At 38.5% G+C, this 17,776-nt stretch overlaps 2 protein-coding genes and 1 long non-coding RNA gene across 20 annotated transcripts in view; 1 reads left to right on the top strand and 2 right to left on the bottom strand.

Annotated features, from left to right (window-relative positions):
* The window catches only part of PMS1 (PMS1 homolog 1, mismatch repair system component), a 90,456-nt gene extending 89,504 nt beyond the window's left edge, over positions 1-952 (bottom strand). For 3 of the 11 annotated variants that reach the window (XM_047720555.1, XM_047720559.1, XM_047720561.1), the window contains exon 1: positions 744-952. In XM_047720555.1, the coding sequence (XP_047576511.1) occupies positions 744-774 (31 nt within the window). In that variant the 5' untranslated portion in view covers positions 775-952. Of the gene's footprint in view, positions 1-25; positions 282-743 lie in introns of those variants that run through there. The other 8 variants (XM_047720560.1, XM_047720562.1, XM_047720554.1 and 5 more) reach the window with 6 other exon arrangements.
* The window catches only part of ORMDL1 (ORMDL sphingolipid biosynthesis regulator 1), a 21,758-nt gene continuing 4,068 nt past the window's right edge, over positions 87-17,776 (top strand). Inside the window, exons 1-5 of one of the 8 annotated variants that reach the window (XR_007125735.1) lie at positions 87-228; positions 2,835-3,015; positions 8,358-8,509; positions 10,129-10,254; positions 11,995-12,124. Coding sequence is in view for 7 of the 8 variants with exons in the window: in XM_047720577.1 (XP_047576533.1) it covers positions 2,842-3,015; positions 8,358-8,509; positions 11,995-12,130 (462 nt within the window). In the remaining variant the exon portion in view is untranslated. Of the gene's footprint in view, positions 229-944; positions 1,082-2,029; positions 2,288-2,834; positions 3,016-8,357; positions 8,533-10,128; positions 10,255-11,994; positions 13,554-17,776 lie in introns of those variants that run through there. The other 7 variants (XM_047720577.1, XM_047720584.1, XM_047720578.1 and 4 more) reach the window with 7 other exon arrangements.
* LOC125094904 (uncharacterized) overlaps positions 6,241-17,776 on the bottom strand; it is a 19,163-nt gene continuing 7,627 nt past the window's right edge. The window contains exon 3 of the long non-coding RNA XR_007125737.1: positions 6,241-6,280. This is a non-coding gene — a long non-coding RNA (uncharacterized LOC125094904). The remainder of the gene's footprint in view (positions 6,281-17,776) is intronic.

Raw genomic sequence — 17,776 nt, 5'->3', positions numbered from 1 at the left:
AGGCAGACAGGATGAAACCACTTACTTTAAAGACAGTAAACGCAACGCGGCCGGCTTCGGAGCCAACGGAAATTCAGGACGCGCAGATCGGGTGAAGCTTCGGACACGAATTCTGAAGCGTCACTGCACGTCACCTCCGCAAGGCCGATCGGTGTCGTGAACGGCCACGGCGGCGAGGCTCGATTTCCGAGGTAAATCCGAACAGCCTGACCTTCTCTCCATTCTCAGGTAAGATCACTCTGCAGCCTCCACCTCCTCGGCGCGTCACCCAGGCGCCCTCCCCGCCGTGCGGGCGCACCCACGACACACCCACGACACACCCACGACGCCAGGCGAAATCACGGCCCAGCGACAGTTCGCTTGCGTGCCGTGTGCGCCGCCACAGAATGCCACACACAGCCGGCTCCGAGCTGCGGCCGTCCGCAGTCAGAGTCCGCCGGCACAAACTTGAAATCCCGCCCTCAGAAGGCCCCGGGCCACGGGCTGCAGCAAAGCCCCCGCGGCGTTCAGTCAGGAAGCGCCAAAGCGGACAGACACCGGCTGAGCCCCGCTTAAAGGCCGCGCTCCACGCGCACGCCCGAGCCCGGCTGCGCCCGCTTCCCGCCCCTTCCGGGCAGCGGGCAGAGCGCGCGGGCGGCGCAGGGCTGCCGGAGGTGCCCTCACGCCAAACCCGGCGAGCCGAGGGGAAGGGGCTCTGGAGACGGACAAGAGGAGAGTGAACGCCGTCAGGCACACAACACTACCTTCTCGCTCGCGCGAGGGGGCGATTGCCATCCACCGGCGGACCCGCCGGCGTCCCGCCGAGCTCCCAGGACCAACCTCGCGGGTCGCGGACTCGCCCCTAAGCGTGCGCGGCGGGGCGGGCACTGGGCGCGCAGCTCCTAGTCCCGCCCCGCCCAGGCGGCGTGAGATGGACGCTGCCCGCAGCCAATCCCCTGGCGGCGCGTTCCGCTCCGGACGCTTCCGCAAGCTGTGCTGCGCCGCGCGGCTCCGAGCCGATCGCAGGCGCGCGGGCCTGAGGAGCGGCCGTCGCCCCGGAGCTGACTGGGTTCCGAGCCGGCCGCCGGGACTGAGGCGGGGGGTGAGTGGGCACGGGAGGCCGTGGGAGCTGTGCTGCTGTCCGCGGCGGTAAGGCGCTGTTGGGCAGGGGAGGCTGGAGGGGGGAAGGTGGACTGCGGCTGCGTCGGCGGCTCCCGGTCGGCGGGTGCGGACCAAATGGCCTCCGAGGCTTGTCCCCAAGACCTCGTCGCTCGCCGTGGTCCTGTGGGAGGGGCGGCTCGGAGAAGGAAGGGGCGAGTCGGGGAGGCGTGCGTGGGGGGCCGCCGCGGCTGTAGCGGAGCTTCCGCGGGCCGAGCGCTCCAGCCGTCGGTAGGCGCTGCCGCGGCTTTCCGGCGGGCGAGGAAGTCCCCAGGAGGGCCGTCGCCGCCCTCGAGACACCGGCGTGGGCAGAGCCGAGCGGCTCCTCACAGTCGGAAGCCCTGAAGGAGCGCGGCGGACGCCCGGGAAGGCTTTCTGCCCTGGGGTGGGGCGCACCCCCGGCTTTGCCTCCCAGCTCAGACGAAAATGTTCAGCGTCTCTGGAGCTTTGGTGTTTTCTTTCCAACCGTGGAAGGTGGGCAGACTGTGCTGCGGCTCCTCTGAGTACGGCCTGCAGCTTGGGAAGATGGGGGACGCGGCGAAACGCGCCCTTAGATCCGCGGACGCGCGGCACCTCGAGCCCCCGGCGTCGCCGGCGTGTCCCGCTGCCCTCGCGGAGCCGTGACGCTCCGTGGGCTTTTGCAGAGCGAGTGCGGCCTTTCGTTCCGGAAACGCTTGTTGGATGGCGTTGTGAGAAAGTCCTCCTGCGGTGCCAGCTCGTGCGAGAAAGCGGTCGTGGGCTTCTCTGACCTGCTCCGGGCGCGCTGTCACCTCCCGCCCTGCAGCGGGCGAGCGACCCCGGGGACGGTGGACGTTCTTCAGGGCCGCTGGGTTTCCTTCGAGGGAGGCTGAGAACCGAGGCAGCGTCGGCATTACCGTCCCTGGGAACTAATATCCCGTCTTCCTGTGGTGGTCATCTCGAATGCAGTGAAAGGAGCAGCTTAGAAAAATCAAAGAACTAAAATTTTAGGGGAGTTGAGGAGTTAAAGGAGGAAAGACTCATTGTTTTAACTTCCCGGTATCGTGAGACTGAGAAACCAACCTTAGCCCTTGACCACGCAGGTTTCTCACCACCGTGAGCTCTGCCAGGGTCAGTATTTAAAAAGCAGTGATTTGATCCTGACCGCTCTTTGGAAACAACGTTACATTAGGTACAAGAGTCTGGCTACTCAGAATATGACTGGCTGGATCCACTTTGCCTTTTTTTTGTCTTTAATCCAGTTATAATTAACAAACTGTTATATTAGTATCAGGTGTGCGATATAATGATTTAACACCTCTGTACGTTTCTCAGTGCTCGTCAAGATACACGTAGTCTCAGTCCCCGTTATTTACTTCACCCATCCCCTCTCACCAACCTCCCCTCTGGCAACCACCCCCAGTTTGTTCTCTGTATTTAAGAGCGGGGTTTTTTGGTCTTTCTGTTTGTTTTGATTCTTAAATTCCATATATAAGTGAAATATATGGTATTTGTCTTTCTATAACTTACCTCACTTAGCCTTATATCCTCTAGGTCCATCCATGTTGTTGTAAATGACAAGTTTTCATTCCTTTTTATGGCTAAATAATGCTCTATTATAGAGAAACTAGAAACTAGAGAAAAATGATCCCAGTGACACTTACTTTATCATGCCAGAATGAAGACTGTTTAGGTGTCCAGTTATATCATTGTTGATTCATTTCATTGCTTTCCTGCAGAGCAAACATGAATGTTGGAGTTGCCCACAGTGAGGTGAATCCAAATACCCGTGTAATGAACAGCCGGGGTATGTGGCTGACATACGCGTTAGGAGTTGGCTTGCTTCATATTGTCCTACTCAGTATTCCCTTCTTCAGTGTTCCTGTTGCTTGGACCTTAACAAATGTTATACATAATCTGGTAAGAATTTCACTTTATACAAAGCACCTAAAAACCTAAGGTTTAGTATTTGTCAGGGACTGAGGGAAGAAGAAAAAGGGAGTTGCTGTTTAATGGGTATAGTTTCAATTTTGTAAGATGAAAAGAGTTTTAGAGATGGATGGTGGTGATGGTTGCATATCAGTGTGAATGCACTTAATACCACTGAACTGTACACTTAGAAGTGATTACGATGCTACATCTTATGTGTATTTAAACAATTTTTTTAAAAGTTTAAAGCTTTATGCTATAAAGAAGAAAAACACATGACTTAGTTTAATAGTTTTATTGAGATTTAATCATAATTATATAGTATAGAATATAAAATTTGCTGACTTAGAAGTGTACAGTTCAGTGATTTTTTTAAATATATGTGACAATTTTGAAGCATTCTAACCTGGAATAGGATTATATTTTTTTCTATAATACTTTATATTTAAACATTGGGCCCTTTTTCTAAGTAAGACCTTTTTTTTCTTCCTTATGGTTTTATGGAATCTAGAAAATAGTAGGTCATTTTAGCAAAAATTACAAGACACTAATTCAGGCTGTTATAATATATTGACTAACAAGAATGCTTCAGAAGTAATTATGGTTTTTGATTAACTGGAGACTAATAACCATCTTTGATTTCAATCCTTGTTAAACTTCAATCCTTTCTAAACTGTATACATATGCTCTCCTTCAGTATAGAAATTTTGAGCTTAGGTATATCTTAAGTGATTGAGGATCTTATGGTGCCTTAGCTTTTTCATGTTGACTGTGGTTCTTCTGTATTATAGGATAGCTCTGCACAGTATCCCACAAAGGTTCAGTTGATTCTACTGACCAGATTTTGCAGCCCTGGAAATTGTTTTAAAAAAATTTAAAAAACCTGATAGTGACCTCTCTTATCTTTAACAGTCTAAGAAGGCAGGATGAAAGAGGAGAAATCCATTAGTTGAGACTTATAATTGACTCCAGATTAATTATATTTTTAAAGATATCCAGAAAATGAGGAACATGGAATATTAAGGCAGGAAAATATAGGAGAAATAGTTCTTTTTTAAATTAATATTATTTAGTTCCTATCTTCTGAAGGGTATTTGAATTTGATTGGAGGAGAACAAGGATAATGTGATAAAAATAAATAAATGTCATTTAGTCCATTTTATGTGATGGACTTTGGTAGGACTATTTTTAAGTAGTGACTTCTCTGAAATATTTTACAGGAGTTATATCCGTTACTAGAATTCCTTTTCTTTGGTTTTCATGGGATCACTTTTTCCTAGATATATTTCTCATTTTCCCTTTTCTCTTTCTTGTAAATTCTTCCGTTTTCCTCTCCTAAATATTTCTGCCCCTAAGGTTCAGTTCTTCATCTCTTTTTATTCTGTGTATTCTATCAAGATTACTTCACCCCCCCCCCAAAAAAATAAATAAATAAATAAAAATTACTTCATCTATATTGCCAAATCCCCTTGTACCTTAAGCCAAACAATTATAAATTGAACTCATTCCTGGTCTCTCCCTTACCACTCACAACCTGTTCCTCTGGCTTTGTTCCTGATCTAATCTAAAGGCACCACTGTCTGTCCGGTAAGTCAAGCCAGATAGCTGAATGTCAAAGGTAAAGTGATTCATGTAAAGAATTATCCAAATTGAGACTGTTTTGAGAGTAAAAGGGAGCACTAGTAAAAACTATTCCAAGAAAATAGGTGTAAATCAGGACCATTCATGCTATCTAAGATATGTGGTCACTCTATTTTAGATTAACTCCTTTTCCTCTGCTTTCCATATCCATTTAGTCAGAGCCCTGTTTTACTGCTTTACTGTCTCAATTTGATCCCCACTGGCATTGCTAAAATTTGTGCCCTTATTTTTTTCTCAGGTGGATTACTCCAGTAGATTAAATGGTTTCCTTGATGTTCCTCTACTGTCCTCCATTCCAACTTGGCAGAGAGTTATTTTAAAATGCATATATGCTCAAGTCATGTTCTGAGTCCTTTTATGAATCCTTATTATATTCATAGTAAAATAAGTTCCTTATGTGGCATACAAGACCAGTTGATAACAGTACAGAGTCAAGAAAAGGACTCAACCTTATTTCAGTGCATCTCCAAACATGAGTATTGCTCTAACAATAATGAAAATTATCACCTTTTATTTTGGCTTAGGCTCTTTCCCACTATTTTAATACCCTCCCTCCACCCACCTCTGCTGAGCAGATTCCTACTTGTCCAGGAAAACTACTCGAATATCTCCTTCTCCAGGAAGCTGGAGAACTCCATGCTGCATTATTTTAGGTGTATTTATCATAGTTTTATAATTAGGAATCTGTCTCCTCATTTCCCATATCCTAAAGACCTTTGTAACTGCTTGCTGAATTAGTCTGTGTTCTCATATAATTTTCCCTTCTCCAGTGGCATATGTATTAAATATAGTTTAGAAGTCACCCTCTCCCCTTGCCCAGATGTTTTCAAGTTGGTTGACTGAGATTTTGAAACACAGTATATGTCTCTGAACAAAGCATAGGTAATTGACAACTTGTTGGAAAGCAAACTTTTGGCTTATTAGTTCACCACACTAAAAACCTAACTACCAGCCATTGATGTAGCAATTAACATGACTCCAGATTTAAGTTTCCTTTGAAGACAGAGTACATTAAACCAATAAAATATTAAATAGTCCTGAGCCCTTTTAAATGGGAAAATAGACCTACTTGTTATCCGTGGTTAGAAAAAATACCACCTTTAACTTTCTGAACCATACAGTAGAAGCCAACAGTGATTATTTTTATTCATTTTTACAGTGCTGTAGTTCACTTTTAGAGGTATTAATATTTCACAGAATTCTCAGCCTAGCTTTTTAAATGAATGAAAATGTTCTGCATTTTGAGACAGTAAATATTAACGGCTAACCATGAGCTACATATTTTCTTCCCCAATTTTTTTGATTGGGTATAAATTTTCCATCACTAAATTTTATGGAATAACTATTAAAAATAATGGGATAGAAGATGTATGGTCAGATAAGATTTTATTCTTTTTAACTGAAAAGGATATATAGGATATGCTTTTTTTTTTTTTTTTTTTTAATTTATTTGATAGGCAGAGATCACAAGCAGGTAGAGAGGCAGACAGAGAGAGAGGAGGAAGCAGGCTCCCCATGGAGCAGAGAGCCCGATGTGGGGCTCGATCCCAGGACCATGGGATCATGACCTGAGCTGAAGGCAGAGGCTTTAACCCACTGAGCCACCCAGGCGCCCCTATGTAAGATATTCTGTTTGAATATTCTAAACACTAGTGATACATGTAATTTGAAGGAAATAATGAGAGGATTGTTTTTCTCTTTGATGTTTCTAATACATGCATGGGTTAGAGTAGAGATTCTTAACTTTTTGGGTCCTATACTCCTCAGAATTTAACAGACAATTTCTGTTTAATTGTCTCCTATAAAACCCATGTGAGAATGGTTTCCTTGTGCTTACAGAATAAACATTCCTTAGCTTAGTGTCATCTTGGCTTAGTATCTAGTACTTGCTGTATACCAACCTTTGTTCCTGAGGTGTTCAGGCTAATGGGAGAACTAACATGTAAACAATTCTAACAAAATACATTGTGCTAGAAATAAAAGTATTTTTAATAAAATTCTATACAAGCACATAAGCTATTACTAATGAGGGAGGCTTCACTAAGGAGTTGTCGCTTGAGCTGAACCTTCAAGAATGAGATAGTTGACAAGGTAGCATCATAGCTTTTGCCTCAGCAGCAAAGAACCTTTCCCTCTTCCGCATTGGCCATATACTCTGACTGTACCTTTGGTAGCGGTTTCTGCCCTACATTCTAGTTGCTTATGGATGTCTTTTTTCTTACCGTCTCATAGAAGATTGCATTTTTTTCAAGGCTGTGGACGTTTCTTACTCAGTTTCATATGTGCATACATGTCATGTGTCATGAACATATAAGCCATTTATTAAATGCTTTTTGATTTAAATCCAATAGAACAAGAGTGTGTTTCTGTATAGCTTAGGTGTTATTGTAGCTAAACAACTTTTGAAATGCCTGATGGAATAACTAGAAAGTAGATTCAGCTTTGAAAAGAATGGCTCTCTTAACCTAGTTAATAATATAAAATTTCAAACCACTAATTTTTCTTTCTTTTCCATATATTTATTAAAAGTTGAAGAAGCAAAAAGGACACCTCACTGTGACTTCTAAGAGGAAAACTGATGATAATATTTAGGAAAGAATATTCTGTTACTGGTGCCTCAGTGATCCATCCTGCAATGAAGTACTACCAATGATCTAAAGAGAATCATAAAATCAAGGATACAAAATCTAGCATATATTAGTTTTTTCCTAATGGCAAAATTAGATGTTCAAACAAATCCCCAGACAGAATGGATTTTAGTAATGTTTTTTACTTTCAAAAAAGCTAACTTTAGGGCCACCTCTGTGGCTTAGTTGATTAAGCATCTGACTCTTGATTTTGGCTCAGGTCATGATTTGGCATCCTGAGACTGAGCCCCGCATCTGGCTTTTCTCCCTCTCCTTCTGCCCCACCCTTTAAATCAATAAATAAATCTTTTTAAAAATTAACTTCAAAAGAAACACTATTGGGGCACAGTGGTGATTTTAAAACCAAATTGAGTTGAACATTATATCTACTATATAACCATCTTTGTTGTGTTAGAAAAAGACCATTGAGACAAAGACAGTCTTAATATTTTCAAAACCATTTTCCCCAATGCAGAAATTTTATTATTTACGAATTTATATGTTTTTATAATTTTGTAAGTATCATCAGATTTATTAATATGACCCTAAACATTCCTATACATCAGGGATAAGATACTCCTGTTTCCTGAGTCTAGGTGGCTCAGTTCGTTAAGCTGCTGCCTTCTCTGCCACTCTCCCTGCTTGTGCTCTCTGGCTCTGTCTCTCTGTCAAATAAATAAAATCTTAAAAAAAGAAAGAAAGAAAGAAAGAAAGATAATCCTGTTTCCCAATAGGAAAGGTATTAGAAAATCTAAATGTGATGATGTAAAGTTATCCTGATTTTGTGTGTGTGTGTATTTTGAGTTTAATAGAAGATGAAAACAGGTTAGTTTCAGTTGATCTTTTATTGGTTTTCACCAAATAATATTTATATGTCTCTGGAAGTTTTATTTTGCTTTGAAGAAACTGGCCACAGCCTTTCACAAATATTATGAAAGCTTAAAATTTGAGCTGTTAAGTTGAATCACCCATACTGTCATAAGCCCTCTGGAACTATCTTAATGCTTACTGACAAGTACATTTTATATTTGGTATTGATTATATATCCCCTTGCTTGTTTTCCAGGGCATGTATGTATTTTTGCATGCAGTAAAAGGAACACCTTTTGAAACTCCTGACCAGGGTAAAGCAAGGCTCCTAACTCATTGGGAACAACTGGACTATGGAGTACAGTTTACATCTTCACGGAAGTTTTTCACAATTTCTCCAATAATTCTGTAAGTTGGTGGAAATTTCTTAGGTATAAAGAAGATTGAGTAAGAGGGAGCTGTCCTTTTAGTAGGTTGAATTTCAATTAGAAACAATATTTGTTGAAACATCTACCAATAAATACCTACCACAGAGCATAAAATACAGGCAAAATTTTTAACAGCTGGTAATGAACTATTTTTACCTCAGTCAGTAATACACAGAGACAACATAGTGTGCCAGTTAGTATGTTTAGACATTCTGGGTTATACAAGTCAAATATATCCTAGCTCATAGCCTTAAGTTACTTACAAGAAAGCTAAATATATCATCTTATTCCGTATCTCCCTAAACAAGGATTTGGATGATTTCAGATGAATTTCGTTGACCACCTTCCCCCCGGCCCTGCCCCCAATTTAAATGTTCAAACTCCTTGGGAGAGACTGCTGTATAGTTTATAGACAAGAGAAGCTAGGCTTTCATCATAGAACAGATCTCGGTCGAATCCTGTGTTTATCACTCACCCTGCTTGGTTTGTTCATAAATGAAATTCTGACCACTAGTACATAGCTCAGTTTGATGCCATAAGAAATAAATGAGATAATATCTATCTGTAAAGCATTTAACCTTAAGTTACCTCCTTTGCCCTGATACTCGGGGCCTTTCACAGAGTGGTTCCTACCTCATTTTCCTTCTATGTGAATATTTTACCCCCATCCACCTCCCATCTGGTAAAGCTTTTCTAGCCAGCATTTCTTGAATACTTCATATGTAGTCCTATTTCTGTGCCTTTGTTCAAATCATTTCTTCTACCCCAGATACCTTCTCCTTTCTTAATTTATCATTCTTAGAAGATTTAGATCCTACCTCCTCAATAAGGTCTTTTCCTTAGCACCCATCCTTAAGTAATAATGGTCTGTTGTGAGCTTTAGTAGTTACTACATATCCCTTATTTATGCCACTTTGTATTATCTGTAATTGTAAATGATTTGTTTGTGCAAAGAATCTGTCAGTGCATAGATTGCTTTGAATCCCACACTCAGTATAGTTGCATACGTATAATGGACATTTTACATATATCTTAGTCCAACACTGGGTAACTTATAGCTTATATATAGTAATGTAATGCATCCATGATAAAATCAGTGCAGTCTGGAATAACTAGAAAGATTTCTTGGAGGCTTTAGGATTCCTTAAACTAGGATTTTAGATAGATGAGCAGAAAAAGGAAGGCTCTTTCGAATGAGAAGAATAAATTGATCATAAAGTGATAGATTTCTTTTTTCTTACATTGATAGCACTTTGAAGAAATTTTTAAAGTTTTTGTTCCAGCCCCCTATAAAATTAACATCAAAAGATAAATGATTTATATGATATAATAAAGATAAGTGCAGTAACAGGAATAATAGTTATACAAACAACCCTAAATTTGGATTTTAGCTCTACTGCTTACTAGCTGCATGACTTTTGGCTATTTCTTTGAAAGCCTCAGTTTCCTCATCTATAAAATGTTGAGGATTGCATTATAATTAATGTAAAAAGCCTGACATTTCTACTGAATTTTCAGTAAGAGCGATCACAAAATAGTCAACTAAGATGTACCTGTGTACAACATCCATATTTCTAAAAATGTATTTTTGACCCACAGGTATGATTTCAAATATTCTGTGATTAAATTACTTATATAACTGAAGAAACAACATTAAAGCCATCTATATAAATTGATACTTTTCAGAGTGCTTTCATATTTTCTTATTTGATCATCATTTGTCAGGTAGGTGGGGCATGCAACGTTATCCCAGATTTTTAGATAAAGAAATAGGCTCAAATGCGTTACCTTATTTCAGTCTTACAGCTAGTTAGAGTCCAGAGCCCAGATAAAATCCTAAACTTCAATATAGATCTCTTCCCAGTATACCCTTTGGTAACTGGAAATTGGCAAATGGAAATCTGGCATCTTGCAGTTAAATAATTCCCACCTTGGTTTTGCATCCCTTTGGAGGGTTGTCTAAGTTTTTATAAGAACCAAGTAATTTTCCTATCATTTACACACAAAGTTAGTCTTTATTAAAAGACCTAAAAGGGGACATGTGCTACAGTATGAGAAAAACCATTCCAAGAAGATAAACTATTTCCAACATATCAGGTTATACATTAAACCCATAATGATTGTAGGAAATCAGATATGCTTACTAAATGCAAGTGGTATGCTATTTTGTTCAGTGAAGGGAGTATAAAAACAGTCTTCAGGTATACGAAATGTGGAAGAAAGGGTTTAGACTCAAGATTGAAGAGTATGGTTTATTCTCCAGAAGTATTTTCTGATTATAGTTTGTGAAATAGGTGGAAAATTATAGAATTCCTCAATTTAGATGATTCTGAAAGTGATATATGGAGCTCTCTGTGATTTTTTAGTTATACCTGAAAATAGCTGTTCTTTTCTAACCATATTATACAAGATGTTTTTTTCCCCTTATTAGAAATTAATGACAGTACTTAGAGGAAAGGCTACTAGGATACTTTCCTGTATACTCTTAATAGTACTAATTAGATGAACAGCCATATCAGAATAACTTCTTAGTTATGATCAAGTAAAGTATGATATTTTAGTCTTTACATCTTATCTATAGCAGGATACTCTCAGTGGCCAGATGATGTGTCTGCACTCTGATGTACCCTTGGGTAAAGCTAGACAGTTCTCACTTGATGGTTTATGGTCCTAAAGGTAGCTTAGTCTTGTTAAAACAAATTCTCAGATGTTGAATGTCTTTGAATATGCACATATGTCCAATTCGGCAAAGCAGTTGGAATTTTACAACAGCGTCTATCAGTTTTCCAGTTAAATTGGTTGTCGACCTGTACAGCTACAATATGGAAATGAGAACATCAAAAGAGCGATCAAGTATTTGATTTCTTTCAAAGATACTGAATTGTACTAATGTACTAACACCCCATTTTTACAACTTTATAGCAGTAGTTTTTAACCTTCTGGTACATCACAAAACCTTTGAAAATATGATAGATGCTTTGGATCTGGATCTTCTCTTCAGAAACGTACACATAAATACAAAACTGTACCTGAAATTGACTTATAAAGGATACTAAGTAGCAAACACCTTGTTTTCTTTTAAGATTTATTTATTTATTTTGGAGAGAGAAAGAGTGTGAGCAGGAGAGGCAGAGGGAGAGAGAATCCCAAGCAGACTCCATGCTGAGCATGGAGCCTATTGCAGGGCTTGCTCTCACCAACACCGAGATCATGGCCTGAGCCAAAACTGAATGTCAGACGTTCAACCAACTGTGCTACTCAGGCGCCCCGCAAACACATTCTTTCAAATGCATTTAATTTAATGGCAGAAATGTGAAATGTGCGTATATGCCTCCGTTAAATCACTTTTTAAATCCCAAATTAATGTAGGCCCCAAAGGTATTTATTGTTTCACTGGCCTTTTTTACCTTTAAATTTTTTACCAATTTTACATGTTACATATGTTTTTAATTTTTATTTCTGCAGATATTTTCTGGCAAGTTTCTATACGAAGTATGATCCAACTCACTTCATCCTAAACACAGCTTCTCTCCTGACTGTGCTAATTCCTAAAATGCCACAGCTTCATGGTGTTCGGATCTTTGGAATTAATAAGTATTGAAATGTTTTGGAATGGAACAAAAATGTTTACAGCTACTGAGTTTTCTGTAAGGAAGGAGTGGTTAGGAAACTGCACTGTTTCCATGATAATGTGAAATGAAAAGCATTTACATTGGAGGGCCAGTTGCTGGTTCTTCATATGCTCTTTTGAAGGGCAGATACTTACTAGAAGATGCCTCTGTTTAATGCACGTGGTATCTTTCTAAAGAGAGGCTTTATAGGCAGGCTGGGCAGGCCCAGCATATAAGTTAAATGGCTGCAAAGTGAGGGTATAGTAGATAAATCCAAGGAAAGAAGAGATTTATAAGATACTAAGAACACCTTAGCTTATAATGAGTGGGCATTATGTTAGGAGAAGAAAATTTCCAATCATTCAGTCAGTTTAAGCAGACATACATGTAAACCAGAATCATCTCTTTACAAGTTTATTACAGATCACTTTTATTACCGTATATATTCCTCTTGTGTTACATAAGAGGATATTTCTCTCTTGTTTTATACAAGCCAATCCCTACTTTATGATTGTACTTTTTTGGTTTTGCTGGCTCAACACTGTATTGAAGGATGAGGTCGTTTTTACATTTATTAAGTTACTGTGAAGGTCCACCTTCATGACTGGTGATAGAAGACAGCCAGGCATCTTACAAACAGCCTCTGAGTCAACCTTCTCATTTTGGAGCAGAGTGGGTTTTGTTGCCTTTCTAGGCACAAGGCTGCTAATCCAGTGAAGAAAATAATTTATTTCACACAGTTAAAATATATGATAAGTTAAAGCTCTCTGCTGATTTAGTTGATCAATCTGATTGTTAAAGACCGCTATTGTTGAGAAAAGGAGACAAAATGGACAGCTATTAAGCCGACCTGTGGTCTGGCAGAAACTGCTTCTCTAGCAGTAGCACCAAAGTAAATAATGAAGTCGTCTTTAGCGGGATTGCATTAAAAAAAAGAAAAAATTTCTTTTCTTACATCCTCTGCTCTCAGCCCCCATATTTTGCCCATTAATGTTTTGCCTTTCAGTACATGAATCTTAGTGTAGATTAACCAAGAGTGGTAACTGTTTCCAAAGCAGCAACCACATTGAATTCTTGTGGCTTAGAGACGCTTCTGATAGCTGGCATTAATTACAAGAAATAACTTATACTGCTTTGAGAAGGACATATGTCAAAAACAAAGTTCTGATATGGGATGAAACTGAAAAGTCCGGTAATATTTGTAAACAGAACTGAGTGAAAAGAGTTATAGACCAAGTGAAAAATCAATTTGTTTCAATAAACTGACTTTTGGGGGGTAGTGATCATTATTTTGTATTTCAGAAGTACTGAGTTTAGAAATCAGTTGTGTAATAATGCTTTTGTATGTTTGTCTTTTCCCATGTATTTTTAAACCAGTAATCTATACTTGAATAAAACTTTTCTTTCATGTAAGATTATTGCAGATAATTTCCAAATTCAGTCAGCAATGTCACATTTATTTTTCAAGGTTTTTTTTAAGCAACTAAATTTGTAAAGTGAAGGTAGTTAAAAATGTTCCTTTGCTTTTCTTCATTTTAAAGGCTTACATTTTTGCACAGACTTCAGAGATAGAAATCTACTTCTGTTAATGCAGGCCTTCTGCTTTTTCCCCACTTATCACCCACCCTTCAAAGTTTTAAAAATATTTATTCAATAGATACGTAAGGGCCCAGTCTCGTGTAGGTATTGTTTTAGGTGTTGTGACTACGGTTTGCGAACAAGACAGACAAAATCTTTTCCCTTACAAGCTTACGTTCAAATTGGAGAACAGATAATAAATGAGTCAAAACATACTATTTCATGTAGTGATAAATGACATGGAAAAATATTAAGCAGGTGAAAGTCAGGAGAGCCTACCTCAGAAAGCCTTCCCTAATGTTCCTAAGGTGATTTTTGGATGAGAAAGGCGTGATAAGCAAGAAGACAAGAGTAGTAACAAATGAGGTCAGAGAAATAGAGTCAGATGATATAGGGCTCTATTGGCCAAAGTAATAAGTAAATTTTCTTCTAAGCTTGATGAAGCCATTGGATAGTTTTACATAGATTAACGGGATCTGATTTTTTTTTTTTTTTTAAGGGTTATTGGCTAATGTTGAGAATAAAGTGTAAAGCAATAGAAAGCAGGAGGAATAGTTGGAAAACTACTACAGACAAGAGCTAGCTCAGACTAGGAAAATGGCTGATGAAGTGGTGAGAAGTGATCAAATTTGGGATATGCTTTTTGGTCTTAACACCAGGATGAATGGTTGTGTTAAATATGGTAGCTTACCAATTTCATAAGTTTGTATCATTTTATGTAAAAAAAAAAAAAATAACTTCTTTTAAAAACAAAATCTGTAATGACTGTGACTATTATTTGGAACAAAAGTAATTATTGTGCTGTCATTGTTCCTAATTTCAAATCAGGAAACAATGGCAGTTTCTAAATATACATGAGTTCAGAACTACCACTAATTCTAGGATTCATTGGTGAATTTCCCCAGCAACAGTTATTACTGTGGAGTTCCATGGTGGTTTTCTACTTCCCTATTCCTTCTACATTTATTTATTCAATCATTATATTATTTTGGACTTGCAGATGTTTTTTGGTTTATAGTTCATTGTCATTACTAATTTGTTCAGATTGTTCTCCGGATTTGGCATTGGAAGTCCAAGTTCCCAGTGATAATTTCCAAGTTGGCTTCTGTGTCTTTTTGAGCTACCCCCTGCCTCTTTTTCTTAAGCATAGAACTATATTTTCTATGTTTATGGCACTATGATCTATTAAACCATAAAGATCCTAAGAGGCATTAACAATATTTCCTTAACTAAATATCTGTACGAATTAGCCTTATGCAGTTATATGATGCTAAGAGTTGGAAAAGACCTTAGAAGATAAATAATTTCAACCCCTTACCTTACCTTGAATTTTCATTAACCATCATGCCTCCATTCAGTTCTATGTTAATGCTAATAAAGGAGGACTTAAACTTAGGTTGCATTTTGTAATGGAATTTATAATTTATTTTACATTAAGCCAAAATCTTATCCTTATTCTATGTAACTCTTCATTTAACTTTTAAACTGTTATCAGTACACTGAATAAACATTACCAGGGTCTTCACCATTTTCCATGTGATACAGTTTTAGATTTCTCCTACTGTCCTGGTAATTCTGCTCTGAGTTGCAGTTTATTATTACATGGTATTAGAGCTGACTATAAGAGGTGAAAAGATGTGATGTCATTACAATGGTACCTTGTTCTGGATGCTGGTTGGTTTTTTTTTTTAAATATAGTCTCATTTTAGCTATTTTGACAGCCACATACCACTGATTCATGTTGCAGTCACTAAAACCTCAACTCTTCAACATGTAGTGCCCTTAAATGATGCTCTCCCTTCATATACTTAATAGATTTATTAAGTCAAGTCTAAGATTTCTTTTTCCTGTGAAACCCCATCTTGGTAGATACTAGCCTATTGATTCATATTATCTAGTCAAGTCGAAACTTAATTGTCATGCAGTATATTTCTCCTATATTATATCTTCTTTATTAATATGTCTCCAGTAAATATGACTCCAAAATGCACTCATGTTAATCCTAAAGAAGACAAATGCAGCAGCCCAGTGTAGACCAATGCAGTTTCATAGTGCTTCTAACAAGACAGAGTAATTTTCTAAACAATTACATGTGTATTACATGTGGATATAGGAAATATAGTTAGGGTCAGTCCTGGGAAGACAGGTCCAAGTAAAATAATCTAAAAGGAAGTTTGGAGTAGCAGGGAAGGAAGGTAGGTAAGAGAATAGCAAAGATACATTCTCCCTTATTTTGCCTAATGTCAAAAAGAAGAGTTATGAAATATCTTGGGTTTTTATTTTACTCCCTAAATATTTTACTCCCTAAAAATTATTCAGCAGGTAGTTTGTTATATGGGGTTTAAAATTTTTCATTTTGCTTCAGATGAACACATGAGAATTAGAAACTCAATTTAGAATACTGAATATCTTAGTTGTATAGTACCTGGAAGGCTTTAGCTGTATTAGATAATATTTCTCTTAAATGAGTGTTGAGTTCACAGAAGTTGATTATAGTATTCTTGACACTTTTTCATAATCTCGGATATTTCATAATTAAAACATGGTTTAGTAAAAATATATTTGCATTCTATGTTCAGCCTTGTAATTTATTCCATTTCTTGACTCATACAAACCTTTGATAATCAATTAATGATTACGGAAGTGAGTCAGTCCATAGCACTAAAGTTCTGTATGATTCTAAGTTTAGCAAATAGGCCAAGTCTAACTGTATAATTACATGGATAAAAATAAATTCTCAATTATAAGAACTATAGTAAAGAAATTATATCAACACTATAGAATAAACTCTTTAAAATATAAAATATGACAGGAATTTTATAGAATTTTATATTCTGACGTTCTAATTTTGTAGTTATAAATTTCTATTGACATTTTTAAAAATGTCCAGATTTTGCAAAAACTATGTTGAGTGCATTATCAAGAAGATAAGGGATGTCTGGGTGGCTCCATCGATTAAGTGTATGCCTTCAGCTCAGGTCATGATCCCAGGGTCCTGGGATAGAGCCCTGCATCAGGTTCCCTCTTCTCTCTGCTCCTTCTCCCACTCCCCTGCTTGTGCTCGCTCGCTCACTCTATCAAATAAATAAAGTCTTAAAAAAAAATTCATCATCATTTTAAAACTTTTTAAATAGGAACAGAGAAGCCAGATGACATAACTAGCATTGCTGAGAAAATACCAGTATACCACCTACTACAGAAAACCTGATACAGTGAATCTACTTTCAGAAATTTATCTCTCCTATGAATTATCAAGTCATATATTTCTGTTATGGTACTTAACAGTCATAGAGATTATATAGGAGCAACAAAAAGATTCACCCTCTCTCCCCCCTGCCAAAAATACACATAGACCCCACGTACTTGAAAAATAAGATCATCTGGGTGTGGCAATTCCTCAAAAATTAAATACTTACCATATGATCCAGCAACTCCAATTCTGGGTATATACTGAAAAGAAATTTTGAAAGCAGAGATTTCAAAAGGTATTTGTGCAACCCATGTTGATAGAAGCATTATTCACAATAGTTAGAAGATGGAAACAACCATGTCCATTAACAGATGAATGGATAAATGTGATATATACAAACAATAGGATATTATTCCACTTTAAAAAATTTCTGACACATGCTACCACATTGGATGAACTTTGACATTAATGCTATGTGAGCTAAGCCAGTCACAAAAGGACAAATATTGTATGATCCCACTTATATGGGGTACCTAGAGTAGTTAGAGACATAAGTTTCCAGGGGCTGGCAGGAAGAGGAAATGGAGAATTAGTGTTTAATGGGCACAGTTTCAGTGGGGAAAAATGAAAAAGGTTTGTAGATGGATGATAAAGATGTTTGCACAACAGTGTGAATATACTTAATGCCACTGAACTATACACGTAAAAATGGTTAAAATGATAAATTCTGTTGCATATATTTTACCACAGTAAAATAAATCATCTGGAAGTAAATTTGTAAAATAAGCATGATGTCTTAGCAAATAAAAAATTGCAAAATACTTTCCAAGGATGACATCGAATTGACAGTATTGCCATTAATGTAACA

The sequence above is a fragment of the Lutra lutra genome, chromosome 3, assembly GCF_902655055.1.
Source record: "Lutra lutra chromosome 3, mLutLut1.2, whole genome shotgun sequence".
NCBI lineage: Eukaryota > Metazoa > Chordata > Mammalia > Carnivora > Mustelidae > Lutra > Lutra lutra.
The sequence above is the reverse complement of the archived record's forward strand: the minus strand, read 5'-3'. Positions and strand labels throughout refer to the sequence as shown.